This window comes from Globicephala melas, chromosome 14 (assembly GCF_963455315.2).
Source record: "Globicephala melas chromosome 14, mGloMel1.2, whole genome shotgun sequence".
NCBI lineage: Eukaryota > Metazoa > Chordata > Mammalia > Artiodactyla > Delphinidae > Globicephala > Globicephala melas.
In genome coordinates, this window is record NC_083327.1 from 76,134,172 (window position 1) to 76,151,038 (window position 16,867).

Genomic DNA, 16,867 nt, shown 5'->3' on the forward strand with positions numbered 1-16,867 from the left:
AGAGACCCAGGGTTCCCTTGAACCACTGGGCTCCCTTGAACCACTGATGCAATAGCACAAATGGCATCAATAAATGGTTACTTCACTACTAAAGAACATGGCTTTCTAGTAATTTTATCCAAAGAAAGAGTGTACAAAGCTAAAATAGACCAGAAAAGTCAATGACATTGAATCTAAATGGAACTCCACATTTTTAGCCACGAACTTGTCCTTCCTCAATTTTCATATTATTTTCCCAGTCTCCCCAGGCTCCAAAACTTGGAGTCATTCTTATTTTAGCTTCAAATGTTTTGTGTCCTATATCAAGTGCTCAACATACCTCGCCCTTTCATATTGCGTAGTGTGTCCCAGATTTTCAGTTTCCCCTCTACTCTAGGAGTTCATGTCTCAATACTTGCATTCTGTCACCATCTCTTAACTGACCCTCTGAAAACTCCTTTATTCTCCAATACATCCCCTTTATTACTGCTTGGTTAGTATTTTCACATTCCAATTTCATGAGATCAACTTCAGACTCAAGAATCTGCAGTGGCTCCCTACTGCCTACTGGATCAAATCCACATTCCTGCCCTGTGCATTTGAGACCCCATTTACCAGCCCTGGCTCACCTCTAAATGGAGAAGCCGTGCAGCCCAGGAAATAGCCTGGCTTTGGTGTTGGTGGATCTTGTTTTTAATCCCAGCCCTGCCATATACTCTTTATGCAACTTTGAGCAAATTACTTAAATTCCCTGAGCTTCATTAAACTCCCTTGAAAAATGGGAATAATACAATCTATCTTGCCAGGTTATTATGAGAATTCAATATAATACCTAAAACAATGGGTTGGCACAGCTCATATATATTTTCATTCCTTTGTTCACATTAGTCCCCAGACAGGAATGCCCACACACTACCCTCTATCCTTAAAAAAAAAAAAAAAACCTGCCTTCCGAGGCTGATCTTAAGAGAATCTTCTCCATGAAGACTTTCTACATCCACTGCAACCCACAGGAATAATGTTTTTTGATTGGTGAAAATTATGTTTATCTAGTAAAGAAGGCTGGCCTCTTTGACCAAGGAAATGATGCAGCTTTGGAAAATGATAAGAAAAGAAAAAACACACCTTCCTAGGTAGAAAGGAGAAAGAATCTTCCAGGAATAAAAGTTGCTTGGCAGAACTCTCTCACATTCGACCCAAAATATTTTCCTTACCCCTGGAATTTCCAGAATTCATCTGTATTGCTCAATCTCAGAGCCATATTTTTCACCAACTTTTCTTTGAACATGTCACTTACATAGGTCTTCTCCTCTCCACCAGTCTTATAAGTTCTTAAGAGAGAACTGTAGTCTCTCATTTATTTTTAATCCTACGTTTACAACAGTTAGCCCAAATTATTTTTAAGTTCTCGATAAATACTGGTGGAAGTATATGTAGGTGGGTGGGTAGGTGGATGAACGGATGGATGGATGATAAACTTTTCATGTTGGGCTCACTTAAGAAGAGACTTTTAATATCTGTTATCTGTAACTAATATTAAACTGTGCTTTGTAATTAAAGCCTAAATTGTTCAGGCAATGCCTCCAAGCTGTGTACCAGCATAATGCATTTGTTCCCTTGATGTATTTTGAGCGCACACATGTGCTCTTGGATAAAGTAAGAAAATACACCACTAAGATGAGTAAATGCTCCTTGAGTAGAAATATTTAAGAACCTCACTGATTTTAAGTGGGTTGTATAACATAATAATATATATGATATTTACTATATGATTGGTCTTGGGTATAAATAAAATCCACAATATATTTCCCAAGGAACTACGCTGAATTTTAATTAAGAATTCTTAGAAAAGAAAAATAAGAAGTTATAGCAAAAGAGGGAAATCTAAAAACTGAAAGATATAAGATACTTTTAACAAATAAGTAATCACATCTTAAGGACCTATACTGTCACTATTTCGTAGCAACATGCCTGAAGGAAAACAATAATTCAGAACTTTGCTTCTCCTTCTCCAGAGAGAAGATATTGATCCCAAACATCAGTCTCCAGCTGTGCCTGAAATCCAGGCGAAATGCTAGAGTGGAGGGAATTCCCTGGGAAACCTTTTTCTATTTCAACGTTTCTGCCCCCAGCCTGGTGATCTGGATGAATGAACCCTTGTCTTCAGCCAGAGGCCATGGCTAGAAAGAACCTAATAAAATAAACTCTGATAAGATGTTAGCAAAATGGGAACTGCTGTGTGGGACCTATTTGGGACCGTGGAGCCCTTCTAGCAAATCTCAAATTGGACCTTTTCCTGTATTTTTAAGAATAGACGTGACTATACGTGACTATTTTTAAAAGAGACATAGTTTTGCTGGAAAATTATTTTCCAGCAAAAGCAGTCCTGGGGCATTCTCTGGCACTGAGACAAAGTCTGCAATCCAAGAAGAGAGCCCTCACTAGGATCAACCATGCTGGCACCCTAACCTTGGGACTTCCAAGCCTTCAGAACTGTGAGGGGAAAAAAAACTGTTATTTAATCCACCCAGTTTACGGTAGATTCTTCTGGCATTCAGATCTTAAAAGGGAGAAGGGGGCTTCCCTGGTGGCGCAGTGGTTGGGAGTCCTCCTGCCGATGCAGGGGCCGTGGATTCGTGCCCCGGTCCCACGTGCCGCGGAGCGGCTGGGCCCGTGAGCCATGGCCGCTGGGCCTGCGCGTCCGGAGCCTGTGCTCCGCGGCGGGAGGGGCCACAACAGTGAGAGGCCCACGTACCGCAAAAAAAAAAAAGGGAGAAGGTCTTGAGCTTCTGTAAGACTCACTGGTTATAACTGTCTCTTGCTGAAAAAGATGATCTTTCACTAGAGAACTGGAAGTATCATCTTCACCTGCTTAATGGGAACAATCCCCAACCCATTTGTTGCCTGAATGTAAAAAACAACGACAAAATAAGATACCTTCACTCTAACAAGAATTTAGCAAATCATACCAAGGATTGTGCTGTGTGATACGAAGGATCGAAGAAGGAAGACAGTAAGTAGTCCACATAATTTTAAAACAGATTTTTTTTCCCCTCCATATAATTTGAAAACTCCTTCATTCGACTCTGAGAAAGACAGGGGAGATTGGTTCAAGATGGTAGAGTAGAAGGACGTGCTCTCACTCCCTTTGCAGGAACACGAGAATCACAATTAACTCCTGAACAATCATCGACGGGAAGACACTGGAACCCACCAAAAAGATACTCACATCCAAAGACAAAGGAGAAGCCACAATGAGACGGTAGGAGGGGCACAATCACAATGAAGTCAAGTCCCATAACTGCTGGGTGGGTGACTCACAAACTGGAGAACACTTATACCACAGAGGTCCACCCACTGGGGTGAAGGTTCTGAGCCCCACATCAGGCTTTCCAATATGGGGGTCCGGGAACGGGAGGAGGAATTCCTAGAGGATCAGACTTTGAAGGCTAGTGGGATTTGATTGCAGGACTTCGACAGGACTGCAGGAAGCAGAGGCTCCATTCTTGGAGGGCACACACAAAGTAGTGTGCTCATCAGGACCCAGGGGAAAGAGCAGTGACCCCAAGGGAGACTGAACCAGACCTGCCTGCTAGTGTTGGAGGGTCTCCTACAGAGGCAGAGGGTGGACGTGTGTTACTGTGAGGACAAGGACACTGGCAGCAGAAGTTCCAGGAAGTACTCCATGGCATAACCCCTCCCAGACTCTGCCATTAGCCCCACCAAAGAGCCTGGGTAGGCTCCAGTGTTGCGTCGCCTCAGGCCAAACAACCAACAGGGAGGGAACCCAGCCCCACCCATCAGCAGACAAGTGGATTAAAGTTTTACTGAGCTCTGCCCACCAAAGCAACAGCCAGCTCTACCCACCACCAGTCCCTCCCATCAGGAAGCTTGCACAAGCCTCTTAGATAGCCTCATCCACCAGAGGGCAGACAGCAGAAGCAAGAACTACAATCCTGCAGCCTGTGGAACAGGAACCACATTCACAGAAAGATAGACAAGATGAAAAGGCAGAGGGCTATGTACCAGATGAAGGAATAAGATAAAACCACAGAAAAACAACTAAATGAAGTGGAGATAGGCAACCTTCCAGAAAAATAATTCAGAATAATGATAGTGAAGATGATCCAGGACCTCAGAAAAAAAAATGGAGGCAAAGATTGAGAAGTTGCAAGAAATGTTTAACAAAGATCTAGAAGAATTAAAGAACAAACAAACAGATGAACAATACAATAACTGAAATGAAAAATACACTAGAAGGAATCAATAGCAGAATAACTGAGGGAGAAGAATGGATACATGACCTGGAAGACAGAATGGTGGAATTCACTGCTGCGGAACAGAATAAAGAAAAAAGAATGAAAGGAAATGAAGACAGCCTAAGAGACCTCTGGGACAACATTAAACGCAACAACATTCACATTACAGGGGTCCCAGAAGGAGAAGAGAAAAAGAAAGGGTCTGAGAAAAAATTTGAAGAGATTATAGTTGAAAACTTCTCTAACATTGGAAAGAAAACAGCCATCCAAGTCCAGGAAGCACAGCGAGTGCCATACAGGATAAACCCAAGGAGAAACATGCCGAGACACATAGTAATCAAATTAGCAAAAATTAAAGAAAAAGAAAAATTATTGAAAGCAGGAAGGGAAAAACGACAAAAAACATACAAGGGAATTCCCATAACAGCTGATTTCTCAGCAGAAACTCTACAAGCCAGAAGGGAGTGGCACGAAATACTTAAAGTGATGAAAGGGAAGAACCTACAACCAAGATTACTCTACTTGCAAGGATCTCATTCAGATTCGATGGAGAAATCAAAAGCTTTACAGACAAGCGAAGCTAAGAGAATTCAGCACCACCAAACCAGTTCTACAACAAATGCTAAAGGAACTTCTCTAAGTGGGAAACACAAGAGGAGACAAGGACCTACAAAAACAAACCCAAAACAGTTAAGAAAATGGTCATAGGAACATACGTATCGATAATTACCTTAAATGTGAATGCATTAAATGCTCCAACCAAAAGACACAGGCTTGTTGAATGGATACAAAAACAAGATCCATATATACGCTATCTAAAAGACACCCACTTCAGACCTAGGGACACATTCAGACTGAAAGTGAGGGGATGGAAAAAGATATTCCATGCAAATGGAAATCAAAAGTAAGCTGCAGCAGCAATACTCATATCAGATAAAATAGACTTTAAAATAAAGAATGTTACAAGAGACAAGGAAGGACATTACATAATGATCAAGGGATCAATCCAAGAAGAAGATATAACAATTATAAATACTATATGCACCCAACATAGGAGCACCTCAATACATAAGGCAACTGCTAACAGCTATAAAAGAGGAAATGGACAGTAACACAATAATAGTGGGGGATCTTAACACCTCACTTACACCAATGGACAGATCATCCAAACAGAAAATTAACGAGGAAAACCAAGCTTTAAATGACACAATAGACCAGATACATTTAATTGATACTTACAGGACATTCCATCCAAAAACACCAGATTACACTTTTTTCTCAAATGCACACAGAACATTCTCCAGGATAGATCACAAATCTTGATCACAAGATTGTGATCTATCTTGGGTCACAAATCAAGCCTCAGTAAATTTAAGAAAATAGAAATCATATCAAGCATCTTTTCTGACCACAATGCTGTGAGATTAGAAATCAATTACAGGGGAAAAAAAGTACAAAACACATGGAGGCTAAACAATACGTTACTAAATAACCAAGAGATCACTGAAGAAATCAAAGAGGAAATAAAAAAATACCTGGAGACAAATGACAATGAAAACATGACAATCCAAAACCTATGGGATGCAGCGAAAGCAGTACTAAGAGGGATGTTTATAGCTATACAAGCCTACCTCAAGAAACAAGAAAAATCTCAAATAAACAATCTAACCTTACACCAGAAGGAACTAGAGAAAGAAGAACAAACAAAACCCAAAGTTAGCAGAAGGAAAGAAATCATAAAGATCACAGCAGAAATAAATGAAACAGAAACAAAGAAAACAATAGCAAAGATAAAAGTAAAAGCTGGTTCTTTGAGAAGATAAACAAAATTGATAAACCATTAGTCAGACTCATCAAGAAAAAGAGGGAGAGGACTCAAATCAATAAAATTAGAAATGAAAAGTTACAACAGACACTGCAGAAATACAAAGCATCCTAAGAGACTACTACAAGCAACTCTATGCCAATAAAATGGACAACCTGGAAGAAATGGACAAATTCTTTTTTTTTGGGGGGGGTGGGGTATGTGGGCCTCTCGCTGTTGTGGCATCTCCCATTGCAGAGCACAGGCTCCGGATGCGCAGGCTCGGCAGCCATGGCTCACGGGCCCAGCAGCTCCACGGCGTGTGGGATCTTCCCAGATCGGGGCACGAACCCGTGTCCCCTGCATCGGCAGGCAGACTCTCAACCACTGCGCCACCAGGGAAGCCCAGAAATGGACAAATTCTTAGAAAGGTATAACCTTCCAAGACTGAACCAGGAAGAAACAGAAAATACGAACAGATCAATCACAAGTAACGAAATTGAAACTGTGATTAAAAATCTTCCAACAAACAAAAGTCCAGGACCAGATGGCTTCACAGGTGAATTCAATCAAACATTTAGAGAAGAGCTAACACCCATCCTTCTCAAACGCTTCCAAAAACTTGCAGAGGAAGGAATACTCCCAAACTCATTCTATGAGGCCACCATCACCCTGACACCAAGACCAGACAAAGATACTACAAAAAAAGACCCAATATCACTGATGAATATAGATGCAAAAATCCTCAACAAAACGCTAGCAAACAGAATCCAACAACACATTAAAAGGATCATACACCATGACCAAGTGGGATTTATCCCAGGAATGCAAGGATTCTTCAATATATGCAAATCAATCAATGTGATAAACCATATTAACAAACTGAAGGAGAAAAACCATATGATCATCTCAATAGATGCAGAGAAAGCTTTCGACAAAATTCAACACCCATTTATGATCAAACTCTCCAGAAAGTGGGCATAGAGGGAACCTACCTCAACATAATAAAGGCCATATACAACAAATGCACAGCAAACATCGTTCTCAATGGTGAAAAACTGAAAGCATTTCCTCTAAGATCAGTAACAAGACAAGGATGTCCACTCTTACCACTCTAATTCAACACAGTTTGGGAAGTCCTAGCCACAGCAATCAGAGAAGAAAAAGAAATAAAAGGAATGCAAATTGGAAAAGAAGTAGTAAAACTGTCACTGTTTGCAGATGACATGATACTATACATACAGAATCCTAAAGATGCGACCAGAAAACTACTAGAGCTAATCAATGAATTTGGTAAAGTAGCAGGATACAAAATTAATGCACAGAAATCTCTTGCATTCCTATATACTAATGATGAAAAATCTGAAAGAGAAATTAAGGAAACACGCCCATTTACCATTGCAACAAAAAGAATAAAATACCTAGGAATAAACCTACTTAGGGAGCCATAGACCTGTATGCAGAAAACTATAAGATACTGTTGAAAGAAATTAAAAATGATACCAACAGCTGGAGAGATATATCATGTTCTTGGATTAGAAGAATCAATATTGTGAAAATGACTATACTACCCAAAGCAATTTACAGATTCAATGTAATCTCTATCAAATTACCAATGGAATTTTTTACAGAACTAGAACAAAAAAGTCTTAAAATTTGTATGGAGACACAAAAGACCCTGAATAGCCAAAGCAGTCTTAAGGGAAAGAAACAGAGCCGGAGGAATCAGACTCCCTGACTTCAGACTATACTACAAAGCTACAGTAATCAAGATGATATCGTACTGGCACAAAAACAGAAATGTAGATCAATGGAACAGGATAGAAAGCCCAGAGATAAACCCATGCACCTATGGTCAACTAATCTATGACAAAGGAGGCAAGGATATGCAATGGAGAAAAGACAGTCTGTTCAATAAGTGGTGCTGGGGAAACTGGACAGCTGCATGTAAAAGAATGAAGTTAGAACACTCCTTAACACCATATATAAAAATAAACTCAAAATGGATTAGAGGGGCTTCCCTGGTGGCGCAGTGGTTGGGAGTCCGCCTGTCAATGCAGGGGACGTGGGTTCGTGCCCCAGTCCGGGAGGATTCCACATGCGGTGGAGCGGCTGGGCCCGTGAGTCATGGCCGCTGAGCCTGCGCGTCCGGAGCCTGTGCTCCGCAAAGGGAGAGGCCACAACAGTGAGAGGCCCACGTACCGCAAAGAAAAAAAAAAAATGGATTAGAGAACTAAATGTAAGACTGGATACTATAAAACTCTTAGAGGAAAACATAGGAAGAACACTCTGACATAAATCACAGCAAGATCTTTTTTGATCCACCTCCTAGAGTAATGGAAATAAAAACAAAAATAAACAAATGGGACCTAATGAAACTTCAAAGCTTTTGCAAAGCAAAGGAAACTACAAACAAGACGAAAAGACAACCTCAGAATGGGAAAAAAATATTTGCAAATGAATCAATGGATAAAGGATTAATCTCCAAAATATATAAACAGCTCATGCAGCTCAATATTAAAAAAACAAACAATCCAGTCCAAAAATGGGCAGACGACCTAAATAGACATTTCTGCAAAGAAGACATACAGATGGCCAAGAGCACATGAAAATCTGCTCAACACCACTAATTATCAGAGAAGTGCAAATCAAAACTACAATGAGGTGTCACCTCACACCAGTTAGAATGGGCATCATCAGAAAATCTACAAACAACAAATGCTGGAGAAGGTGTGGAGAAAACGGAACCCTCTTGCACTGTTTTTGGGAATGTAAATTGATACAGCCACTATCAACAGTAGGGAGGTTCCTCAAAAAACTAAAAATAGAACTACCATATGACCCAGCAATCCCACTACTGGGCACATACCCTGAGAAAACCATAATTCAAAAAGACACATGCACCCCAATGTTCACTGCTGTGCTATTTACAATAGCCAGGTCATGGAAGCAACCTAAATGCCCATTGACAGACGAATGGGTAAAGAAGATGTGGTATATATATACAATGGAATATTACTCAGCCAAAAAAAGGAACGAAATTGGGTCATTTGTAGAGACGTGGATGAATTCAGAGACTGTCATACAGAGTGAAATAAATCAGAAAGAGAAAAACAAATATCGTATATTAACACGTATATGTGGAACCTAGAAAAATGGTACAGATGAACCGGTTTGCAGGGCAGAAATAGAGACACAGATGGGGAGAACAAACGTATGGACACCAAGGGGGGAAAGTGGAGGGGTGGGGGTGGTAGTGTGATGAACTGCGAGATTGGGATTGACATGTATACACTGATGTGTATAAAATGGATGACTAATAAGAACCTGCTGTATAAAAATAAAGAAAATAAAATTTTTTTAAAAACAGCAGTCCTTATTCACCATCCCATTTCTCAAAATTCCCATGGGTAAGGTAAATGCTGATGATTCCTAAATCTGATTTATTTATGAAATCAACAAATATTACTTGAGTACCTAGGAAGTATCAGACACTACCTAAGGCGCTAAAGATATACTACGGTCTTTCTCTACAGAGATTATTATCAATTATGGAAAACAGCAAGTCTAACAACATGTACGAAAGAGGAAGATAAGTGTAATAAGTATAGGTTGCTATGGGAGAAGAAGAGGCAGCCTAATTTGGGTCAGAGGAAAGGTAAGAACACCTCGAGGATGCGCTATTTAAACTAAAATTTGACTTATGAGGAGGAATAAGCTTGATGGAATTGGGTGGGAGAAAGACTGTACAGCATGAAGGCAAAGAGTTTGCTGAGCTGAAAAACAGCATATGCAAAGGCTTAAAGAGACAGCCGGCATATAGGACATTAATAAGGAATTAAAAGCAGTTGTGTAGTTGAAGCTTGGGTGGAGGTGGGGAAGCTGGGGAAGTAAGACAGGTACAGGTCAGGAGACGCCCAGGAGCCAGGAAATGAATTGGTACTTTATCTAGAGGCAAAGGAAAACAATTGTGTGGATTTCAATCCAGGATTTTAAACAGCCTGGATTTTTAAGGCTGTTCAACTTGAATACGGTTTTGTAAGACATGGCATAAATTCTTGTGTGCTGCATCACATTCTATGCACATAATATGGGGTGTGAAAAATGGTAGATGAGTGTCTGGACTTGACCTTTCTCAAGGAAATCTGCGTAGTACTTTTTAAAGCAGCAAAGAGTGATGGAAGAAGGCAGTACACCATGCGTCAGTTACTAGGTAACAACAATGACAAAACGCTGAGAGAGGTGAGGGTGATGTCTCCTGGGGTTGTGTCAGGGAACAAGAGAGACAAGCAAAGGGATCCCGTGAGCTCACTTGTACTTGCACATAAGAACGGCCCCACGTTTCACTTCTAGAGTTGTTCTCTCCAAACCCCATTGAACACAGACAATAGGGGAGTTGAACCACATCATTTATCCTGGTCCCCGCATGGGGTCAGGTTGGCATATGACAACAACCGGGGGCTGAAGAGTCAAAGGGGCTAAAGAGGATCTATTGTACCCCCTCCCCTTAGGACTTGGGTCACTTGAAGAATGTACACAAGTTCTATGAGTCTCAGCCTTCCCAACTTTCTAAACGTGTTGACAATTGCTACCTTGGAGGGTATTTTGGAGAAGTTAAAAAGAGTGTGTATGAAAGGTACCTTGACTCTCCCTTGACATATGGTAGGCATTCGATAAGAGGTGGCTCTGGCTGTGATGCTATCAGCTCCATTACCATATGAGAAAGCATAGGGAACAGGGAAGGTAGAAGAAACAGAAGTTTGTTCATAAGACATTGGTGCCTTGGGAGCTACTCCGTTGAATCTGAATTCCTTGAGTGGCAGAAAGTAAATAAATATTCTCAGCCTGAGGGTATGTGTTCGGCAATTATTTCACAGTTGATATTCACACAGATAGCAGGACTATGACCGTTAATTAAGTATTCACTGAGTAGCCTTTTTTCCCCAAAACAAACATATAATTAAGATGTCAGGGTGTGTGTGCGCGCGTGCGTGTGTGTGTGTGTGTGTGTATGTGTGTGTGTGTGTGTGGAGAGATTATTCCTCTGTAACACAGAGTCATAGAATTAGGAAGTTGAAAGGGTCCTTCTGTTATATACCACAAGTTTAATAGAGTCATTCTGTGGCCAAATGACAGTCAATTTATTCTCCATTCAATGTTGCTAATCTAATTCTATTCGAGTACGTGAGATTCCTAATGCCTAAAATAGGTAATTCATTGCTCTTCTAAGAGAAACTTAAGCTAAATGAACTTATGAAGCCAAATAAGCCAAATCTGTAAGTATGTGTGGTTCCGAGGGGGCTCGATCCTATGAAGACAGGAGCAGTACCAGAACATACGTGCAGAATAATGTGACTGAATGAGAAAATTAATGCCATGCTTATATCTGAGTTTTGTTACTTCCCACAGATGTGTCATGCTCCATCAGCACCCAATCCTTCCAACAGCCTCGGAAAATTCCTAGAGAGCTATTAAAAGGTAAATCGGTAAGCCCTCTCATTTCATAGAAGATGCAAACTATCACTTGCACAACTAACCAAAAGCAAGAGCCTAAAATATTATAAACGAGAGGGAGAAAGTTATATTAACCATAATTAATTAACCTTCGTTAAGAAGGAAGCTGTATTTGTTCAGGAAAAATCCCTTAGGATAGAAGGTGAGACCCCAGCTCCAGTTTGCCTTAATTTGGGTAAAATTATCCCATGCTAGACAAGATGGTAAACGTATCCAGGAGGGGAGAAGAAAAGAGAGAAAAAGAAGATAGTGGAAGACTGCATACTCTGCAAGGTGCTTCTTTCTTGTGAAGCTCCCAATATTTGATAAAATTGTTAAAACTCGCCAAAAGCTCAAAAATATATATTTTTATAAAACTCAGTGAAGAATTTTGTACCATGTTTTGGGTGAAACCAAATCTGTAAGCTTGGGAACAGGGGACAGGGGAGGGGGAGTACAGAGAAAAGCACAGGGGAGGATGCTTATTCCAGGGCACTGGAATTGGATTTGGGTCCAGTTTAATCAAATCCTTACAGGACAGGTGCCTTGGGTTATGTGGGTACACAACTTTTTGATTAGTGGCCAGTGAATGTAAATTTATCGACTAAAAATTTCACCCACAAACTATACGGGGCACTTATTTTACATTTATAAAGTTATTTGCCCTAAAGCTCTGTTGCTTGAGAAATGGGCATACACAAGTCATTTTAAAATAATGGTATCACGTAAAAAGAATTTTTCTGGCTTGTGGTCAATTTTTAAATGATTTTCCCTTAATGGATTAAAGGACATCCATTGCTGACCTTCACTCTACCACAAAGGGAAACTCAGGCTCTCCTGAGATCAGCAAATGGCTACTCGGTGTTCATGGAGAGAGTTCCTTTATGAAAGGTCTCTACTCAGTATTCGACAAATATTGTTGTTTTCAGAATGTTTCAAGCCAGGAAAGATCAGTACACATTTTAACAGAAACTTTATTTGCAGCCCTTTCCAACAGAAAACTCGCCTGCAAAGCAGACCACAAAAGTGAAGTGCCTATTACAGGATAAATGAGGCAGGTTTCTTATCAAGTGCTGTCCAAGCATCATTAGTTTAATGCCTTCACTGTACGTGCCAAAGAACGACAGATGACAGTCACCGACACAATGCCGGCACACAGGTTAGCGATTCCAAAACCAACCCACCTAATAGAGAAGGTCAGAGGAAAAAAAGATAATAAAGGAGGAGAAAAGAAAATAGCTTCCTGTGCACTGAATCAATTTACACCCCAATAGGTCTTAAAGTTGAGTCCCTTTTTTTTAGTAGAGATCTTAACAATGTCAAGTTCCCATATCAAGTGCTGTCCAAGGAAATCCTGAAATGATTAGCATCGACCATGGAAGAGTAACATTAATAGGCCCTGAAATCCTCCTTCAATAAGGATATATATTTGGATGCCCCTCTTCAACCAAAGATTAGTCAAGCAGGATGGTTTTCTCCTCCATCAAGTATAATAGAATAACCTACATACCTACAGAAACAGTTTCTAGAACTTATTTGTTTCTTTGCCCTGTTCCAAGTCCCAGAAATAAAAACGATCTTTCCCATGGGGTTCACCTGCTCCACAATGATCTTTGACCCACCCTTTGTTAAAGGGTCCTGGGACAGGAGGAAGACAGTGGACTCACCATTTGATTGCTGTACCAGTACAGTGATGATCCCTTCAGGACCACCCAGAACTTTTTCCATTTGTTGCCTAGGAAAGTTCCTTTTTCCTTTTTCTTACATAGCCACCCTTGGCAGTCAGCGTGCCCCAGGTCTTTACATGATATCCTCCTCCGACTCATGGTGAAAAAACCTGCAACAATTATGTGAAAAGGTAGGTAACATCGTACCCTGATGTATGTGTTCGCTGTTTACCTCCAGGAAGTTGGATTTTTGTACCAAGATTTACGCAAAGCAAATGCAAAAAGAAAGTAATTTATCGATTTTCTTTTTAACCATTCATTTGGTGCTTAGAAGGTACAAGATATGATCAAGGAAACAGTGAGCCTCACATGCAAGTGTTAGTCTAAGAATATTCTTCAATGGAATAAGCTGAAAACATGAAAATCATGAGTCTGGCAGGCACATCACTGCACTAACACAGCTCGTTTCAACAATAATAGCGGTAGTTATGCAAGAGATGCTAAAGGGTTAATGCCCACCTAGAAACACGGCCACTTCCCCGACTCAGTGCCAGTCTTTCTAAGCTCTATTGACATACCACGGGGATTAACCCAAACGAACAGCATGCCGTCATTTCTTAAAATCGATCCAAAAGAACCCCAAATTAATCTGCCATCCACCTTCTGATACTAGCATTAAGACAGACAAAAATCAGATCCTAAAGGAGGCATCCAGGAGAAAAGGACTCTCACACACACACAAACGGGATAAAGAAACAAAAGATCTAATTACCTTTAGTTTTCCTTCTCTGCTTCTGACGCAAGGGAACCTGCTGGAAATGCAGGAAGGAAAGAAAAGAGGAAATTTCTGATTGTGTTGTAACATTTGTAACGAGAGAAAGAGGGAGGAGGTGGCAGTATGTACGAGCAGGATGGAAGCTAAAAAAAAAAACTCTCCAAGCAGAGCTAAAGGGGAGCTACTAGCTGAGGCACAAAATGTGCTAATCAGAATCAACAGACATGGAGCTGCACCTGAAAAACATACGTAACAGCATTTATCACTAACGTTTCCTGTTTGCACCCACAGGCATCTTTCCCACTACCGCTTTAGTTATGACAGGACACCGTTCACTCAATATCTTAAAAATAATAAAAATATTTCCCTTTTTATTTTTTGTGAGAGAAGACAAAATTACGTTGTGCTTCTTTTTGTGCCATTTCTAAATAACAGCAATTATTTAAATAAACCTGCAAGATAACCATTGCAATGTCACAATACTACAGGTTCACATCAGATTGTTAAATTCATGGTCCTGCTAATACCATGGGGTTGCATCTAAGCCACATGAAGTAAACATCCCAGAAAAAAGAAGTTCCACAACCTCTTTTAGTGAGATCTAAGTACCTATCAACCCTCCTTATCAGGAAATTCTTATTTACATCTAGATTTAAATTGCATATTGCCTTAAGTATCTCTGAATGTTTCTCGTATGTTTTATGGAAGATAAATTAATTGCCAATTTCTAGCTCTTCAAATATTCAAATCAGACAAAAGACAATCTGAAATACATGTTTTTCACAATACATTTTAAACAATTCATGTAAAATCATCAGACTATCAGCAAAAATAGAAAACAAAAAAAAAATGCTTTCAACGGCTGTGTGTGTGTGTGCAGAGAGAGAAACATTTTAGATTAAAGAAGTTTCATTTTTTCCTCCACAATATCTAAACCGAATTTAGTCAAGTTTAATTGACTTAATCTTTTCTGGTAACAAGTGGAGAATTTGAAAAACATTCTACATAATTGAAAAGCAGTTCTAAAAATTGGTATGTAATCTTATTACAAGATTTTATAATGTTATTTTCGATGTACCTGGCTAGTATTCTCCATATCTAACTATTGATCTAATAGCTACAATGGTTCTACGATATGTTTGAAGAGGGAATATGACAGAGCAGAAATAAAATGGGATTTTAAAATCCAGAGGCCTGAAATCAACTCACGGTTGTCATACGTAGTAGCTGTGTTACTCGGGGAAAAATCCGTTTATTACTCGAAACCAACTTCCTCATTCGTAAAATCAAGATATTTATAATAATTCCAATCCTATAGGTCTCAAAAATATTTAACAAGATTGTACCTGAAAATGCACTAAAAACTAAAAATACTTTATGTGACTATGTACTATAATACATGATTATAGATATAAACAAGTACTTCATATCTAATAAACAAAAATTTCCTAGTTTTCAAGATAGGTAGGATTTGTATTTCCTTCAGCAACAATGATGAAGTTAAAGTGCTTAAATTGTATTTCCTGGGAAATCCCATACCGACTTTTTATTTTACAAATGTTAGAAGAAAATTTTATTCCTGAAGAAATTAATCATCCTTGTGAAAAAAGGACATGACAAAGGCAATAATTGCTCTAAATTTTAGTCAAGAGTAGACATGCTAGAGTCATGACACACAACTAAAATTTAGGCATTTTTGACCAAGTTCTAGTCTCAGCTTCATAAGATACCTCCCACACTGACCTGCATCTTGGTCTAAAATTCCCACCATTCCCTCAAATGGTCTCCTGAAGTCTTTTCTATAGGCAATTTTCTGAGGTCAGCAAAACCTATTAACAAAATATATTAGCCCAAATATCTTATTTGCATAATGTATACCACTTGGATAGCTAGAACTTAGTTGAGAGCCAGGACGAAAGGTGAAGAAGAGAGTAAGTCAATTTAGATAGTGGGAACACTTTAGAAAATCTGGGCTCCAGGAGACCCCAGGAGGCACTCAAGACAAACTAAGAACCAGGGGAATAGGGAGAAAAGGGAGTTGTAGACAGAGGCATTCCTAGAACGTTCTGGCCCCATGTGAACAAGGTAAATCACATTAGCTCATACAAAAAAAGCAGCTCTGATAAGAAGAGAGAGAGGAAGTAGGCGAGGACAGCTGTAGGATCTGTAAAGGGAAGCATCACCCACTCCAAGCCTCCTGACTGGGAGCCAGTGAATCTCCTCCATCCATCGCTTATGGGCTCCCAGTGCAGCAAGGGCTCTCCAGCTCTACCACCCAACCTTACGGCTGGTTCTAGAGAAAGCCCCCTATCAAACTGCAGGCTCGGTCTCAACCTTGCCCCACGCCAGGCCTCCGTCTACGCTAGATTCTTGCACCTGGGCTGGATGAGAAGTGGGGCTCTAAGCAGCACAATACCTCAAGCAATGTGAGCACCCAACACCGAGAGGACTTTATTCAGACTTTTTTAAAGGGGGGCAGGGAGTTTAGTCATTGAGTCAGCCCTCCTCAGACAGTACTTCTCCTAAGGCAAATGATCGTAAAATCTATATAACTGTTCAAACTGTTTCCCCCAACCAGAAGCAGAACTGCATATTATAGAAATGATAAATTAGAGAGGATTTCAGTTTCACTTGAAATATATGAATTTGAAACCTAAACTGGTTTACATGAAAGAATGAAAACAATCTTGAGAACTTCGGTGAGTTTGAGATACATCTAACCCCTCACAACAGGAAATGGAACCCACAAACTAGTCAGTTTCATAAAGGTCTTACATGTGGTTTATTTCACTGGTGAGTGACAAAAAGCCGAGCAAGCAGTGTGTATTTTATGAGACAGTTTTTCCATAGGGAATTATAACAATCATAACAAATACCCGAAGCCTAATAA

General features: G+C 40.0%; 2 protein-coding genes across 6 annotated transcripts in view; one reads left to right on the top strand and one right to left on the bottom strand.

The window, feature by feature from the left end:
• Positions 1 to 13,343, top strand: part of OPRM1 (opioid receptor mu 1) — a 158,354-nt gene extending 145,011 nt beyond the window's left edge. Inside the window, exon 4 of the mRNA XM_030853123.2 lies at positions 13,305 to 13,343. Within this exon, the coding sequence (XP_030708983.2) occupies positions 13,305 to 13,343 (39 nt within the window). The remainder of the gene's footprint in view (positions 1 to 13,304) is intronic.
• IPCEF1 (interaction protein for cytohesin exchange factors 1) overlaps positions 1 to 16,867 on the bottom strand; it is a 182,521-nt gene that overhangs the window by 68,434 nt on the left and 97,220 nt on the right. For 2 of the 5 annotated variants that reach the window (XM_060283839.1, XM_060283838.1), the window contains 2 exons: positions 13,975 to 14,014; positions 13,203 to 13,372 (listed from right to left, as the gene is read on the bottom strand). The exons of 2 other annotated variants lie outside the window; for them this stretch is intronic. In XM_060283839.1, the coding sequence (XP_060139822.1) occupies positions 13,203 to 13,372; positions 13,975 to 14,014 (210 nt within the window). The remainder of the gene's footprint in view (positions 1 to 13,202; positions 13,373 to 13,974; positions 14,015 to 16,867) is intronic. One more of the 5 variants, XM_060283840.1, reaches the window with a different exon arrangement.